General features: G+C 38.5%; 1 protein-coding gene across 5 annotated transcripts in view; it reads left to right on the forward strand.

The window, feature by feature from the left end:
- PLS3 (plastin 3) overlaps nt 1–17589 on the forward strand; it is a 90544-nt gene that overhangs the window by 56114 nt on the left and 16841 nt on the right. For all 5 annotated transcript variants that reach the window (XM_082445537.1, XM_082445539.1, XM_082445541.1 and 2 more), the window contains 4 exons: nt 6171–6334; nt 13217–13346; nt 14141–14273; nt 16490–16571. In XM_082445537.1, coding sequence (XP_082301663.1) covers nt 6171–6334; nt 13217–13346; nt 14141–14273; nt 16490–16571 — 509 coding nt within the window. The remainder of the gene's footprint in view (nt 1–6170; nt 6335–13216; nt 13347–14140; nt 14274–16489; nt 16572–17589) is intronic.

A 17589-nucleotide genomic window follows, 5' to 3' on the forward strand; every position in this document is an offset into this window, starting at 1 on the left:
TGTAATAGTCTTTATTTTAAAGTCTATTTGTCTGATATGAGAATTGCTGCTCCAGCTTCCTTTTGATTTCCATTTGCATGGAATATCTTTTTCCGTCCCCTCACTTTCAGTCTGTATGTGTCCCTAGGTCTGAAGTGGGTCTCTTGTAGACAGCATATATATGCGTCTTGTTTTTGTATCCAATCAGCCAGTCTATGTCTTTTGATTGGAGCATTTAATCCATTTACATTTAAGGTAATTATCAATACATATGTTCCTATTACCATTTTCTTAATTGTTTTGGGTTTGTTATTGTAGGTCTTTTCCTTCTCCTGTGTTTCCTGCCTAGAGAAGTTCCTTTAGCATTTGTTGTAAAGCTGGTTTGGTGGTGCTGAATTCTCTTAGTTTTTGCTTGTCTGTAAAGGTTTTAATTTCTCCATCGAATCTGAATGAGATCCTTGATGCGTAGAGTAATCTTGGTTGTAGGTTTTTCCCTTCCATCACTTTAAATATGTCCTGCCACTCCCTTCTGGCTTGCAGAGTCTCTGCTGAAAGATCAGCTGTTAACCTTATGGGGGATTCCCTTGTATGTTATTTGTTGTTTTTCCCTTGCTGCTTTGAATGTTTTTTCTTTGTATTGAATTTTTCATAGTTTAATTAATACGTGTCTTGGCGTGTTTCTCCTTGGATTTATCCTGTATGGGACTCTCTGTGCTTCCTGGACTTGATTAACTATTTCCTTTCCCATATTAGGGAAGTTTTCAATATAATCTCTTCAAATATTTTCTCAGTCCCTTTCTTTTTCTCTTCTTCTGGGACCCCTATAATTCGAATGTTGGTGCATTTAATGTTGTCCCAGAGGTCTCTGAGACTGTCCTCTATTCTTTTCATTCTTTTTTCTTTATTCTGCTCTGCAGTAGTTATTTTCACTATTTTATCTTCCAGGTTACTTATCCGTTCTTCTGCCTCAGTTATTCTGCTATTGATCCCTTCTAGAGAATTTTTCATTTCACTTATTGTGCTGGTCATCATTGTTTGTTTGTTCTTTAGTTCTTCTAGGTCCTTGTTAAACGTTTCTTGTATTTTCTCCATTCTGTTTCCAAGATTTTGGATCATCTTTACTATCATTACTCTGAATTCTTTTTCAGTAGACTGCCTACTTCCTCTTCATTAGTTTGGTCTGGTGGGTTTTTACCTTGCTCCTTCATCTGCTGTGTGTTTCTCTGTCTTCTCATTTTGCTTAACTTACTGTTTGGGGTCTCCTTTTCGCAGGCTGCAGGTTTGTAGTTCCCATTGTTTTTGGTGTCTGTCCCCAGTGGCTAAGGTTGGTTCAGTGGGTTGTGTAGGCTTCCTGGTGGAGGGGACTAGTGCCTGTGTTCTGGTGGATGAGGCTGGATCTTGTCTTTTTGGTGGGCAGGACTGCGTTTGCTGGTGTGTTTTGGGGTGTCTGTGACCTTATTATGATTTTAGGTAGCCTCTCTGCTAATGGGTGAGGTTGTGTTCCTGTCTTGCTAGTTGTTTGGCATAGGGTGTCCAGCACTGTAGCTTACTGGTCGTTGAGTGGAGCTGGGTCTTAGCATTGATATGGAGATCTCTGGGAGGGCTTTCGCCTTTTGATATTTCGTGGAGCTGGGAGGTCTCTGGTGGACCAATGTCCTGAACTCGGCTCTCCCACCTCAGAGGCATAGGCCTGACACCTGGTCGGAGCACCAAGACCCTGTCAGCCACACAGCTCAGAAAAAAAGGGAGGAAAAAAAGAAAGAAAGAAAAAAATAAAATAAATTTATTAAAATAAAAATAAAAAATAATTATTAAAAATTTTAAAAAATTAAAAAGTAATAAAAAAAGAAAGAAAGAAGAGAGCACCCAAACCAAAAAACAAATCCACCAATGATAACAAGTGCTAAAAGCTATACTTAAAAAAAAAAAAACAATATGGACATACAGTACCCTAGGACAAATGGTAAAAGCAAAGCTATACAGACAAAATCACACAAAGAAGCATACACATACACACTCACAAAAAGAGAAAATATAAACAGACACACACACACACACACATATATATATATATATATATATATATATATATATATATGTAAAGGAAGAGAGCAACCAAATCAGTAAATAAATATATATATTTCACTGCTCTCAAAGTCCACCGACTCAATTTTGGGATGATTCGTTGTCTATTCATGTATGCCGCAGATGCAGGGTACATCAAGTTGACTGTGGAGATTTAATCCACTGCTCCTGAGGCTGCTGGGAGAGATTTCCCTTTCTCTTCTTTGTTCGCACAGCTCCTGAGGTTCAGCTTTGGATTTGGCCCTGCCTCTGCGTGTAGGTGGCCTGAGGGCGTCTGTTCTTCGCTCAGACAGGACGGGGTTAAAGTAGCAGCTGATTAGGGGGCTCTGGTTCACTCAGGCCGGGGGGAGGGAGGGGTACGGAATGCGGGGAGAGCCTGCGGCGGCAGAGGCCAGCGTGACATTGCAACAGCCTGAAGCACGTGGTGTGTTCTCCCGGGGAAGTTGTTCCTGGATCACGGGACCCTGGCAGTGGCGGGCTGCACAGCCTTCCGGGAGGGGAGGTGTGGATAGTGACCTGTGCTTGTTCATAGGCTTCTTGGTGGCTGCAGGAGCAGCCTTAGCGTCTCATGCCCATCTCTGGGGTCCACGCTGATAGCCGTGGCTCGCACCCGTCTCTGGAGCTCATTTTGGTGGCACTCTGTATCCCCTCTCCTCGTGCACCCTGACACAATGGTCTCTTGCCTCTTAGGCAGGTCCAGACTTTTTCCCGGACTCCCTCCCAGCTAGCTGTGGCGCACTAGCCCCCTTCAGGCTGTGTTCACGCAGCCAACCCCAGTCCTCTCCCTGGGATCTGACCTCCGAAGCCCGAGCCTCAGCTCCCAGCCCCCGCCCGCCCAGGCGGGTGAGAGGACAGGCCTCTCAGGCTGGTGAGTGCTGGTCGGCACTGATCCTCTGTGCGGGAATCTCTCTGCTTTGCCCTCCACACTCCTGTTGCTGCGCTCTCCTCCGTGGCTCCAAAGCTCCCCCACCCCCATCCCTGCCAGTGAGGGGGCTTCCTAGTGTGCAGAAATTTTTCCTCCTTCACAGCTCCCTCCCCGTGGTGCAGGTCCCGTCCCTATTCTCTTGTCTCTTTTATTTTTTCTTTTGCCCTACCCAGGTACGTGGGGAGTTTCTTGCCTTTTGGGAGGTCTGAGGTCTTCTGCCAGCGTTCAGTAGGTGTTCTGTAGGAGTTGTTCCACGTGTAGATGTATTTCTGATGTATTTGTGGGGAGGAAGGTGATCTCCATGGCTTACTCTTCTGCCATCTTGTAGGTCTCTCAGAAAGAGTTTTGATAGTTGCAAGGAATAAGCTATCTCCTTTTCTAAAGATATCATAAAATGAAGGAATATAGTATTTAGATACTGAGGTATAGTAGTGATCAGAATGTTATTGCTCTGTATTTTTCCTGTGTATGATGGTTTTTATCTCCAGTTTTTTGAGCTAAAAGGGGACCTTAGAGATCATTTGATCTAAAGCCCTCCTTTTACAGATGAGAAAACTAAGATCTGGAGAGATGACTTGGGCAAATTAGTAGCCAAGATGAAATTAGATCCGGTGTCCTATTAATCTCTCTTGTGTCCCTTCATCTATGCTGTGTATCTTTCACTTTGTCACACTTAACTCTGTAGTACTGAGCTCTCTTTTAACTTTTTAAAGAAAATGGGAGAAATAGACTGGTATATGCATAGGAGAAGGTGTATTGAAACCCAAGAATTTCACTCATCACAAATTGCTAAAATCCTGCCACAGTGCCACGTGGATTACTTTGTTCTTTTTAGCAGCTGCAGATGTTGTTGCTGGATTGATTTCTGCATATAAACACTTTACTAATCAAGTGTTTGATGTATGGCCTTTTATAAGTTCAAAGCAAAAAAACTTGAAGATGTGCCCTAGGGGAATCAAGTGCTTTACCTCAAAGGAAATATTAGTGGTTTTCAGAAGTGTTGGGTAGTTTGGTGATGATGCTTTAAAAGTATAGATATTTTAATTGATAGATTAAAAATATGGTAATCTATGTTTAAGAATATTTGACTCTAAAATCATATACTTCATTAAAAGTAAACATAACAATATCATCAGCTTTCAATGTATTGGCTTCATACAGGGGATTTAATATTTTGAATAAGAGCTTTTATGGTCAGTTCCCTGACCTCATCTCTCATTTTCTCCTTTGCTCACTCTGCTGAAGTCATACTGGATCTTTGCTGTCCCCAAAACACACCAGACACTCTTCCACATCAGAGACTTGGCATTTGCTGTTTGCTCTACCTAAAATTTCCCCCCCCGATAGCCATATGATGTGCTTTCTTACCTCACATAAGTCTTCATTCAAATATAACCTCATCAAAGTGGCTGTCCTTGAGCATTCTATGTAAATAGCACCCCCACCACCACCCACATCCCCACCTGTCACTATAATGCAGGGTTCCTCAACTTCAACGTTGACATATTGGGCCGCACAGTTCTGTGGAAGGGGGGTCATATGCATTGTAGGATATTTAGCTGCATCCCTGGCATCTATGTACTGGATGCGAGGAGCATCTTCCCCACCCCCAGCTGTGTGTGCTAATCAAAACTGTCTCCAGGCATTTCTGAATATTCCCTGGGGGGCAAAATAGCCCCTAGTCTAACCCCTAACCCCTCTTTATTTTTCTTCATAGCACTTACGCCATATTACATTATGTTTTATAATCATACCTTATGTTATATGTTATTTGCTTATTAGTTGTCATTAGAATGTGAGCTTTTGTACAGCAAGACTTTCTTTCATTGATTGCAGTATCTCCAATCCCAGGAACAGTATCTGGTACAGTTTTTGGGGTTTTTTTTTTAATAATTTTGCTTGTGGCCCTTTTTTTTCAAATTTATTTATTTTATTTATTTATTTTTGGCTGTGTTGGGTCTTCGTTTCTGTGCGAGGACTTTCTCTAGTTGCGGCAAGCGGGGGCCACTCTTCATCACGGTGTGCGGGTCTCTCACTATCGCGGCCTCTCTTGTTGTGGAGCACAGGCTCCAGACGTGCAGGCTCAGTAGTTGTGGCTCACGGGCCTAGTTGCTCCGCAGCATGTGGGATCTTCCCAGACCGGGGCTCAAACCCGTGTCCCCTGCATTGGCAGGCAGATTCTCAACCACTGCGCCACCAGGGAAGCCCTCTGGTACAGTTTTTAAGCAGTAATATATCAAATAGATTAACTTCATAGTACATATTCTTGAATGGTGTTGTGGTCATCTTGAGTCATTTCTCTATTCAGATTGCTTCCCTTTATTATAATTAAACTTATATATGAAAATCAGTGGAGGACCTAAGGAATAAAAAGCATTTTTTGAACAATAAGTATTTGAAATTGGTGTTGAAAGTCCAACTTTCTTTACTAAAAAAATATACCCAAGTGATTATAACCCTCAGGACATTAGCCCTCTTTTCCAATAAATTAACTTTTCATCATTGATCAGGTTTTTTTCCCATTTTTAACAGTTTCAGAATAAGCCTCATTAGCACTTAGATACAGTGTTAAGTTATGAAAGCACAAAAATTTAGAAGTTATTTATACATTTGCATTACTCATGACTGCATTTATTTTTATGAACTCTATATTTGTTTTGGCTTAACGTTTATTTACATTAACTCTTGAAAAAATTGGCACTGAAGATGGTATTGTAATTTCAGGTGTGCTGTGTAATATAATCAGCATTAATTCATAAACTGTTCTATTAGACTAAGGGGAGAATAAGGGGCATAAAACTTCTAAATAGCTACAGTAGAAATTGTTTTATACCATGGCAGTGTTTTATTGGTGTATAATCTATTAATTCTTTAATTTTTAAAGTCCTGTCAGCTTTATGATTTAATAATAATTTTGTTAAACAACTATGCTTTCTTAATATTAGGGATGCTATTTTTAAGTAAAGCTACTTATACACTGTTTAGAACATAAAAAACATGATGTAAACCATGCCCTTTTCAGTTAAAATTTGCATTTCCCTTTCAAACAGCCTTAGGTACCAAACAATAAGAAAGAAAAACATTGTATTTAGGTGAGCTTATGAACTGAGCCTAAAATGAAGAAAAATACTCTAATAGGTTAATTTGTTTCCATTTTTGCTTGGTCTCCCTTTTTACAAAGATCTCAAGAGCAATGGATTCATCTGTGACTATGAACTTCATGAGCTTTTCAAGGAAGCTAATATGCCATTACCGGGATATAAAGTGAGAGAAATTATTCAAAAACTCATGCTGGATGGTGACAGGTATAAAGATGGGAAGATAAGTTTTGACGAATTTGTTTATGTAAGTATGTGAAAACCTACCATTATTAGAAGTGATGATTGCTCCTTTGTCTTGTGGGGTCTTTTAGTAGTAAGTCCTATTAAGTTCCTAAATATATCATAGTAGTACTGTTATAACTAATAAAATTTCTCTCATCCCACCCACTACATTTAGTTCATTCTTTTAGCCATTAGAATATCTTAACAAAAGAATCAAGAAAAGAACACTGACAGAATCAAAGATATAACGCTCTGCTCACTGTGTAAGGTGAACAGTCTCCTTTGGGGGCATCAATAAAGGGCATTTTTCAAGGTGTGGAATGACATCCTCGAAGTGCTTTTTCTATTGGGAACAGTGTACTCCCAAATTTTAATGATACACCCTGACTCACAGTCTTGGACGCTTCCTGAGTTGAACTTTCTGATAAAAAGATGTTTGCTACTCTTGTGGTAGTAGTATTTAACTGTACCGTTTTCCCTAGGATGATGATTTTGATAATTAAAAGTTAGAAGCACATCTTTTCGGTCCGTTGGAAGAGGCACTTAAAATTCTTCTTGCTTCTCTAGTATCATCAAATACTCTTCAAGGTTAGGGGCTGATTTCTTAATTCTTCTACCCCCAAGCACCTAGTGTTCCATACTCAGTGCTTAGAGAGTGTATGTGTGGTACTCACTATTGAAGCCTAATGCTTTTAGCTGCTAGCTAGCAGGGTCAAGATTTTTCTAGACATATGGCATTTTCCATCCATATTCATTAACAAAGTATTTGAGATATATATTAAAGAATAGCTGTTGCCTCTCCCCTCAATTAAGAACACTTAAGATTTTATTGTTTTTATTTATTATTCATTTAGGGCTGAGTTTGACTAGATCGAATTTGGCATTCCTTACATATATTGCAGATAGGTAATTAGTGCCTAATACTTATCACAAACTTCCTAGCGCTCCTATCCTTTTCCACGGTTTGTTTTTGCCCCAAGACACCTGAAATGATAGCATATACTCCCATCAGTAACCATAGCTCAGTAAAGGAGGTGAAATTCTGATATGTTTTTTCCAATTAGAATTAACCCCTTTAGAACACCTTGAGAGTTCCAGAAGCAAATTGACTAAGTAATGGTGTCTACTCAACTGATAGCATTTGTCTGGGGGTGGGGCGGGGCAGGGCGTGGCTGGGAGGAGGGGAGTGTTACTTTTTTTAAAATGTAGACATATTTCATAACTATAATGCTATAGTTCTTGCCATCTTCTCTTGAAATACTGATCTCCTCCCCACCATTTTTTGTCTCCAGTTATTGCCAAAGCCTTTTGTTTCGAATCCTATGTTCAATAGTAAGTTGCAATTGACTTGCAGTATGAGCGCTTGCATGTCCTCTGATGTTTAACTTGCCTCCCTTGTAACTGCATGTTTAATTGTGAGTTTAAAGCAGCTTACAGTGGTAGATAACTATGATCACTTATTTTTGATATAATTTTCTGCTCAGAATTTTTTAATCTACTAGGAAGAACAGACTTAAATAATCAAGATTTGCAGTGTGCCAGTATTTTTAAGGACACAGTTATGAAATTGTCTTTGAGAAAAATCATCTTAGGGAAATATTTAATTTTGTATATTTTGTAACGTTGCTGATTCCACACAGCTGTTTGTGGCTTTTAAGTGAAGGCTGTGATTACCCTAGTATTTTCTTAAAAAGTGAGTAACAGGCATAATAATTTTGGCATCACCAGGGATTTTTTTAAAAAATAAAATACTAATGAGGACCTTGTTGGTTAAAATGTATATTTTAGAATTGGAAGAAATCAATATGTTTATACTCCTTCATTTTTCAAATTAAAAAAAAAAGCCTGGGTTCCTGAAAAAGGAAGTGACTTGCCCAACATTACACAGGGGACTAGTGGCTTTTTCCGGTTACCTCCCTTCTATTCAAGAAATTTGAAATCTGAAGGACGGTAAAATAACCCAGCTGAAGTTTCAGAATGATACCACCATGACTGTGCTGAAAGAAAGATGGGTATGTAACCAACCAAATGTCTGTCCGCTCCCATCTGCCTTGTCATCAATGAAACATCTTACAAATTGTCAGACAAAATATGGGTAGATCCTAGTTATCTGAGAAAGAGGAAGCACATTATTCCTGTCAGGGATTAACATAAGGAAATAGAAATAAACATGTTCTTGCACGTTAGATTTTTGGTTTTTATTTTAAATTGCTACTTAAGAGGTGTTAATTGCAAACCAGGCTACAAACAACATGTTTATATTAATTTTGGAGAATATATATATATGGCAGAAAAGAGCCCCCAAATTATATGTAAACTTCACGTGTTAAAATTAAATATATTAACTGATCTTATTTCTTCTAAGTATTTCAAAACTAAATTACTGGATTTTTATACTTCTGCGGTAATAGTGGGGTTTTTTTACTTCATCTGTAAAAAGACTGGTATGGCGATAAGTTCTTTCAGCAGAGAAATCTGCATTAAACTCTTATTTTCACAGTGAGAACCTTGCTCTTACATAATGGGAATAAGTTATTGACCTGTTTTAGAACTTTTACTAATATTACCGACCTCATAGGATTAAGTAACTTCATATAAGTAAAGTGCTTAGAACCATACCCGGTATATAGCAAATGCTATACAGGTGTTAGTTGTTGGTAGTTATTTCTATTTATTACAAAGGCAGTGTTCTTTTCCTATTATTACTAAGTTTAGGCCTACAACAGATTCCCCGAAAAGTAAAAATTCAAACCTGCTGCATTGGAAACAAGCCTCAAACACTGGAAGCCAGTCAGTATTTTTTTGCAATTCATTCTAAAATCTTTCCTTCTTAAGTCCTGTGCCTCTGCATTGCTTTGGTTTGGCCACTAGTGCTGATCTAGGAAGGTGATGACACTTTTGAAAGGAATAAGAAACATATACGTTTCATAAAAGAGACTGGAAAAGATGTATAGAACCAGAGTGAACAGTGTACACCAGGAGTTTGTTCACACATGATAAAAGCAAGTCCCTCCTCATGGAGGGAAAACAGCATGAAACAGCGAGCTCATTAGTATCACCACGGGCAGCTTTGAAAAGATTCATTGACAACTCTCCAGCACAGTAGTTGGCCTGGTGCTATCTCTGATTTCAGAGATTCTTGTTAAGCCAAGGCTTATACTCAAATTGCTTTATCATCCACTCGAGTGATTTCTTTACTAAAGTAGAAAATAAAATGCAAATTCTCACGTAGTGAATCAATTTAACAGATACATAAATCTTCAACTATCACTTATGTTTTAACATTTTTTTAAATCTAAAGAACAGAGGAAAATACTATGAAACTGAAAATTTGAGCCTGGCTGGAAGAATTTATTTTAAAATATTTAGAAAAGGAAGGTCATGTAACTTTTGTAAGACAATTGAAAATTAACTCATTTAATTGCAACTTTGCATTCAACATGTTATTCCCAAGCATCAAGAGTTTAAGTAGAGCTATGTAATTGCGTTAGAATATTGTACAGTAGACATTCTTCTTTAAAAGTTATTATTATTTGTATTATTCCTCTTTTCCATGATGTTTACAAAGTTTTTCAGCTGAAATAGTGATCATGGAAACAACCTAATTTTTAGAAGCTAATGATCCTTAAGGCAAAAATAGTCGTGATAAGAAAAATAACTTTGCATATGTCATTCTGAGGGCAGTAGCTTTGAGGCAATCACATTTTGGAGATTTTTGTCGTTCCAGTGATTTATGGTATCTCGGTCAGGAGAAGCACACATTTTATATTTTAATTTACTACACAGTGTTATCTAAATGAAGTAAAGTTCAGAGTGAGGTAGAATAGTAAATATTGTTTTTTCACTGAGCAGATACATATAGTTATCAAAGAGGGAGCTGTGGGAACAAAATGCATCACAGTTAAGATGCTACATTCCCAAGTAACCATTTTGTTGTCTAATCTTGGCTTGGAAGGTAAGGTAAATTAAATGAAATTACAGGTGGAATCAGAGTGTGAGTAAAAATAATTTTAATAATTTGAAATTACCCAGGGTACATGAGTCAGTTCCACACTATTGATACTTAACAGGAGTCAGTATAATGGCCAGAGAGGAGGAAGAGTGATTTCATTTGTTGTGTGTAACATTTAGAGTAGTCAGTGTGTGTGTGTCTATATACATATACAGACATAGACGCGCGCACACACATTCTGAGTCTACCTCTGAAATTACAGGTATAGCACAAAATCACAGCTATGGAAATTGAGTAAGCTTGATTTTGTAAAACTTACTGCTTACTAACTATTTTCCTAAATAAAATTGGGTTTATAAGTCCAAGGAAGACCAGGATTTCAGGACGGTAACAGGAAAAGATGACTTTGTGATGGGGCTACAGCAACTTTCCTACCAGTTAGAAAGAGTCTGTCTCGACAGCCCTCAGAATGGGAGAAAATATTTGCAAATGAAGCAACTGACAAAGGATTAATCTCCAAAATTTACAAGCAACTCATGCAGCTCAATAACAAAAAAACAAACAACCCAATCCAAAAATGGGCAGAAGACCTAAATAGACATTTCTCCAAAGAAGATATACAGATGGCCTACAGACACATGAAAGAATGCTCAACATCATTAATCATTATAGAAATGCAAATAAAACTACAATGAGATATCATCTCACACTGGTCATAATGTCCATCATCAAAAAATCTAGAAACAATAAATGCTTGAGAGGGTGTGGAGAAAAGGGAACCCTCTTGCACTATTGGTGGGAATGTATATTGATACAGCCACTATGGAGAACAGTATGGAGGTTCCTTAAAAAACTAAAAATAGAACTACCATACGACCCAGCAATCCCACTACTGGGCATATACCCTGAGAAAACCATAATTCAAAAAGAGTCATGTACCACAATGTTCATTGAAGCTCTATTTACAATAGCCAGGACATGGAAGCAACCTGTGTCCACCATCGGATGAATGGATAAAGAAGATGTGGCACATATATACAATGGAATATTACTCAGCCATAAAAAGAAACGAAATGGAGTTATTTGTAGTGAGGTGGATGGAGTTAGAGTCTGTCATACAGGGTGAAGTAAGTCAGAAAGAGAAAAACAAATACAGTATGCTAACATATATATGGAATCTAAGGAAAAAAAAAGGTCATGAAGAATCTAGGGGCAAGACGGGAATAAAGACACAGACCTATTAGAGAATGGACTTGAGGATATGGGGAGGGGGAGGGGTAAGATGTGACAGGGTGAGAGAGTGGCATAGACATATATACACTACCAAACGTAAAATAGATAGCCAGTGGGAAGCAACCGCATAGCACAGGGAGATCAGCTCTGTGCTTTGTGACCACCTAGAGGGGTGGGATAGGGAGGGTGGGAGGGAGGGAGATGCAAGAGGGAAGAGATATGGTAACATATGTATATGTATAACTGATTCACTTTGTTATAAAGCAGAAACTAACACACTATTGTAAAGCAATTATATTCCAATAAAGATGTTAAAAAAAAAAAAAAAGAGTCTGTCTCAGTTGATTAATTACAAAAAGATGCTCTCCTGGAGAGACTAAATGTAAAACGGCACTCCTCTTTCTGCCTGCCACAGTCTTGCACAAGACACCAGGCCTGCTTAGGGGAGCATGGGCTGGATTTCAGCTTCTACTCATGCCTGCTCTCATAGACACAGCCTGAACTGCTAAATACGGTGACCCTGTTCTATGACCTTCAAACATAGGCTACCCCTCCTGAGGTGTGTTTGTGAGTATGTACTTGTCAGTAATGCTAAAGGCCTTTGGGTTATCTTCTGTTTGCTCAGCAACTTTTCCATTAGGGCCGTAAGTTTCTTTCGATAGGTCTATTGTGTTCTAAACACCTTTTAAAGCAGTTTTTATGAAAATGCTACATCTTGCTCTTGTTTTTCTGGCGGTGGCTAATTTAGCCATGCACATTGGTAGCTCAGGAACAAATTGGAGGTTAGGTAAGTTTCAGTATTTCAGACATGTATGGGCAGACCTTTGGAATGTCCAGTCATTCAGTCAAGCGGTTAGAGTAGGGTATGAAATTTGCTTTGTTACCGCCTGCTTTTGTACAATTAGAATGTACAGGTTAATTTCATTAGCCATGTGCCTTATTGTGAAGAAGCTCGATCACTGAAAAGCCTCTTTTCTGGGTTTATTCTTTTTTTTTTTTTTTTTTTTTTGTCTGCGTTGGGTCTTAGTTGCTGCGCACAGGCTTTCTCTAGATGCAGCGAGTGGCGGCTACTCTTCGTTGCAGTGCGCGGACTTCTCATTGCAGTGGCTTCTCTTGTTGCGGAGCACAGGCTCTGGGCACACAGGCTTCAGTAGTTGTGGCTCTCGGGCTCAGTAGTTGTGGCTTGTGGGCTCTAGAGTGCAGACTCAGTAGTTGTGGCGCACGGGCTTAGTTGCTCCACGGCATGTGGGATCTTCCCAGACCAGGGCTCAAACCCGTGTCCCCTGCATTGGCAAGCGGATACTTAACCACTGCACCACCAGGGAAGTCCCAACATTTTAATCTTTCTTTGCACTGTGAATCGTGCTTAAAGAAGGGGGAAGCCTTCAGTCGTTTCTCTCCAGGAAAGGAACAAAGCCTTCCTTGTTCTAGAAAATTAACAGATTTACCTGTGCCTTTGAACTACACTAGTTTTTGGCTTAAAACGTATTCAACGCATGTGGCGCTTGATGTTTTTGACAAGTGTGTGCAGTTGACTTCTGGCACTTCATTTTTGGTAGCAGTATTGAAGTACTTGTTTAGCATTTTAAAACTCAAGCCTAGTTTGCCTTATCACCTATGGGGGGGAAATGTAGGTTACCAGAGTATAAAAGAAGATAAATATGCTTATGGTTGTGACTGATTGAAAATTGTGAATCAACAACATATTTTCGTTAATAGATTTTCCAAGAGGTAAAAAGCAGCGATATTGCCAAAACCTTCCGCAAAGCAATCAACAGGAAAGAAGGGATCTGTGCTCTGGGAGGAACTTCAGAGCTGTCCAGTGAAGGAACGCAGCATTCTTACTCAGGTAAATAGTTTCACATGTGTTAGGTGAACACAGTGAACTAAGTAGGTTGCCTGCTATAATGTCAAGGAGAGGCTCTAGAAACACATTGCCTCCTAATTAAGAATACAGTCGAAGTCGTTGTGACCTATATTTGGACTTGGGACTTAATACTTCCCATAAAGGCATTACAGGTATTTATTGTACGGCTTTATTAGCTTGTAAGAGCCATGATACAATACGTGCACAGATAGGCTTTATTACAGCAGAGCCCTACAGTAATATAAATAGATTTTTTTTTTAAAGATTGATTGATTGATTGATTGATTGATTGATTGCTATGTTGGGTCTTCGTTTCTGTGCTAGGGCTTTCTCTAGTTGCGGCAAGCGGGGGCCACTCTTCATCGCGGTGCGTGGGCCTCTCACTATCGTGGCCTCTCTTATTGGGGAGCACAGGCTCCAGACGCGCAGGCTCAGTAGCTGTGGCTCACGGGCCCAGTTGCTCCGCGGCATGTGGGATCTTCCCAGACCAGGGCTCGAACCCGTGTCCCCTGCATTAGCAGGCAGATTCTCAACTATAAATAGAATTTTGTAACTAACTTCTAAGGATCAGTTAGCCCTGCTCTATTCTTTTTGTTTATTTTATATAGCTCCTAACAGCCACTGTGTTGCATTCACTTGTCTGGGTTTCCAAAGAGGATAACAAAAGGCTTGTGAAACATTAACGTACAGCTCTCCTGAACAACTATTTCAGGCTTTAGAGTCAAATATTTAACCTAGAGTATGAACTAATGTCTTCTTATTCCACGTAATTTTAGAGGAAGAAAAATATGCTTTCGTTAACTGGATAAACAAAGCTTTGGAAAATGATCCAGATTGCCGACATGTCATACCAATGAACCCAAATACTGATGACCTGTTCAAAGCTGTTGGTGATGGAATTGTGCTTTGGTAAGATTTCCAAAAATAGTCTTCCATGTAATTGACATAGTTGTTTCTGGATGCTTGACGGATTCATCTCGGGGAATAGCTAGAATTGAAAATTGTCTAGGTTCTGCCCATTTCATCTCTAGGTCTGTCCGTGAAAGTACCACTAAAGGTGAATCTAAAACTCAGTCATTTAGCCCAGAGACCTCTTCCTAGAGAAGCTCTCAGCTTCCAATTTCTTCTCATCACTGAGTAAGCTAAACATTACAACTTAGTTGAACTTTTTATGTCAGCATCTCTTTATTCTCAAGTACCATCGGTCCCAAAAGAGAAAAACAAGCCACTCATCACTTTTCACTCTCCAATTACTTATTTCTGAAAAATGCATTCGTCACTCCTGCTGCCCCAGACCCAACAGTGTCTTGGCAGAAATGATATAAGATTATCAACAGTTTGTCAGTGAATGCAACTCTTTTTTGAGGCAGTGGCGTACAGTGGTTAAGAGCATGCTCCATAATCAGTCTGCCCGGTTCCTATTCAGACTCTGTCACTCAGTAGCTATGTATCAATAGCTGCAATCAAGATACTGACCCCTTTGAACCTTCCTACACTGTTGGTGGGAATGTAAATTGGTACAGCCACTATGGAAAATACTATGGAGGTTCCTTAAAAAACTAAAAATAGAGTTGCCATATGATCCAGCAGCCCCACTCCTGGGCATATGTCTGGAGAAAACTGTAAGTCAAAATGATAGATGTGCCCCAATGTTCACAGCAGCACTGTTTACAATAGCCAAGACATGGAAGCAACCTAAATGTCCATCAACAGAGGAATGGATACAGAAGATGTGGTACATATACACACTGGAATACTACTCAGCCATAAAAAAGAATGAAATTATGCCATTTGCAGCAACATGGATGGACCTAGAGATTGTCATACTGAGTGAAGTAAGTCAGACAGAGAAAGTCAGATACCACATGATATCACTTATATGTGGAATCTTAAAAAAAATGATACAAATGAACTTATTTACAAAATAGAAACAGACTCACAGACATAGAAAATAAACTTATGGTTACCAAAGGGGAAAGGGGGAGAAAGAGATAAATTAGGAGTTTTGCATTAGCAGATACACACTGTATATAAAACATACTATATATGAAATAGATAAACAATAAGGTCCTACCATATAGCACAGGGAACTATATTTAATATCCTGTAATAAACCATAATAGGGAAGAATTTTTTAAATAAATAAAAGGTACTTGACCACTTTGCATTTCAGGATCCATCCATTATGATCCCCATATTATTGTACTTGCCTCACAGGGCTGTTCTGAGCTTTAAGTGACTATATATAGAGCACTTAGAACAGTGCAATGGGTATATTTCTGATGACAGTGTACAATATATGAAATTCTTTTTTCTTTCAATAAGGTCATTTTGGTTGTTTGAAAAGCTGATTTTAAAAATGTGAAATATCCCCTTACTTGCCACTTATAGGCTGTAAAGAGATATTCCCAATATGTTTTAATATAGAGACTCATATGGTACTATTTATTTAATATTTAAATTTTGCATGGAAAGAAGCATGGTTTTCCCTATGCAGAATAACTTGTTTTAGGGCAGTATTATACACATCTAAAATGTTAGAGTCTAACTCCAAATTTTACCAAATGAGATTCTTCCTAAGTCAGATTCTAACCTAATTAATATAACTTTTCTTTCTCTCTGTATTATCACTGTATTTCCAGCACCAAATATAGTACCTGGTACATCATCTAGGCACTCAATAAGTATTTGGTGAATGAAAGAATCTCATGCTCAACTAATTTTACCTCTTTGTAGATACATGGTCATTTTAATTGTGCATTGTATAATCTAGAAGAGAGATTCAGTTTCAATGTGCGATATTATCTGTTTTTAACATTTATTCAATAAAGTTTTTTTTAATATCCAAGTAATTCATTCTTCTAAAAGAATGTGGAAGTTACAAAAAATTAAATAAGACAGTATGCCCTAATGCCCAACTCAGAAATACTCAACTACTGTAAATACTTTGGTCTTTTTTATTTGCATTTTTATATGTATAGTTTTTTGAGATCAACATGATAAAAGTCATATGTTGCATTTTTTTTTCAGATTACATGAGAGACATGTTATAATAAGCCTTACAGTATTTGTGTATATTAAAGATTATTTTAAAATAAGTCAACTCATTTCAAAATTTGTTTCAGTAAAATGATCAACCTTTCAGTTCCTGATACAATTGATGAGAGAGCAATCAACAAGAAGAAACTTACACCCTTCATCATTCAGGTATGTACCATTCTCCCCTCCTTCCATGAAACTACTATTTGAGGACCTGTTCTACAGACCATAGGCTCTGCACTTTTCATCTTCTCATTTAATTCTTATAACAAGTCTGAGTTGAGGATTATTTTCCAGATTTCATAGAAAAGAGAAACTGAGACTCAGAAAGGTTTTTGAGCTGTACTGACGTTACTGCTGGAAGTAAAGTTCAAATCCAGGTCTAACTGCAAAGCCCTGTGTTCTTTTCATTACATTTTGTGTTCAAACATACAGAAATAAGCAAAAACATTTAAGCTCTTAATTAATTAACATGCTTAAAGAACAAAGGGCTTTTATTTTCCATTTAGTGAGTATTAGACTGTTAGATAGCAAAATTCCCTCAAGCAAGAGCATCTCTTGGGATGTGGAGATTGAGAACTTCTAGAACTCTCAGGTGTATTCAATAGACCTCTCATTTAGGCATTTTTAGAAATACGACACTTAACCCATATGGATATACTTACTCTAGTAACTCAGCCTTTCCCTTTAGTGTCAGTGTCCTTAAGAAGGGACCAAATAAAAATACTGAGTTAACTTCCCCTGTAAATCTGAAAAAGACAATAACAATGAGGCTAGATTTATTTTAGCTATGCTTTTTTTTAAAAAAATATTTATTTATTTATTTATTTATTTAGGCGGCGCCAGGTCTTAGTTGCAGCACGTAGGATCTTCATTGAGGCATGTTTAGTTGTGGCACGTGGGCTTCTTAGTTGTGGCATGCGGACTCGTAGTTGTGGCATGCATGTGGGATCTAGTTCCCCAGCCAGGGATCAAACCCGGGCCCCCTGCATTGGGAGCACGGAGTCTTACCCACTGGACCACCAGGGGAGTCCCTAGCTATGCTTTTAACACCAAAGCCTGGATATTGCTTTTTGTGCATCACGTGTGGGTAAAATTAAGACATAATTTCCTTGCTGAGTGTTATTTTCAGTGAAGGGAGAAATAGACTGCAAAAAAACAGAAAGGTCAAGAAGCAAGTGTTGTA

This window comes from Balaenoptera physalus (assembly GCF_965194825.1).
Source record: "Balaenoptera physalus genome assembly, chromosome: X".
Taxonomy (NCBI): Eukaryota; Metazoa; Chordata; class Mammalia; order Artiodactyla; family Balaenopteridae; genus Balaenoptera; species Balaenoptera physalus.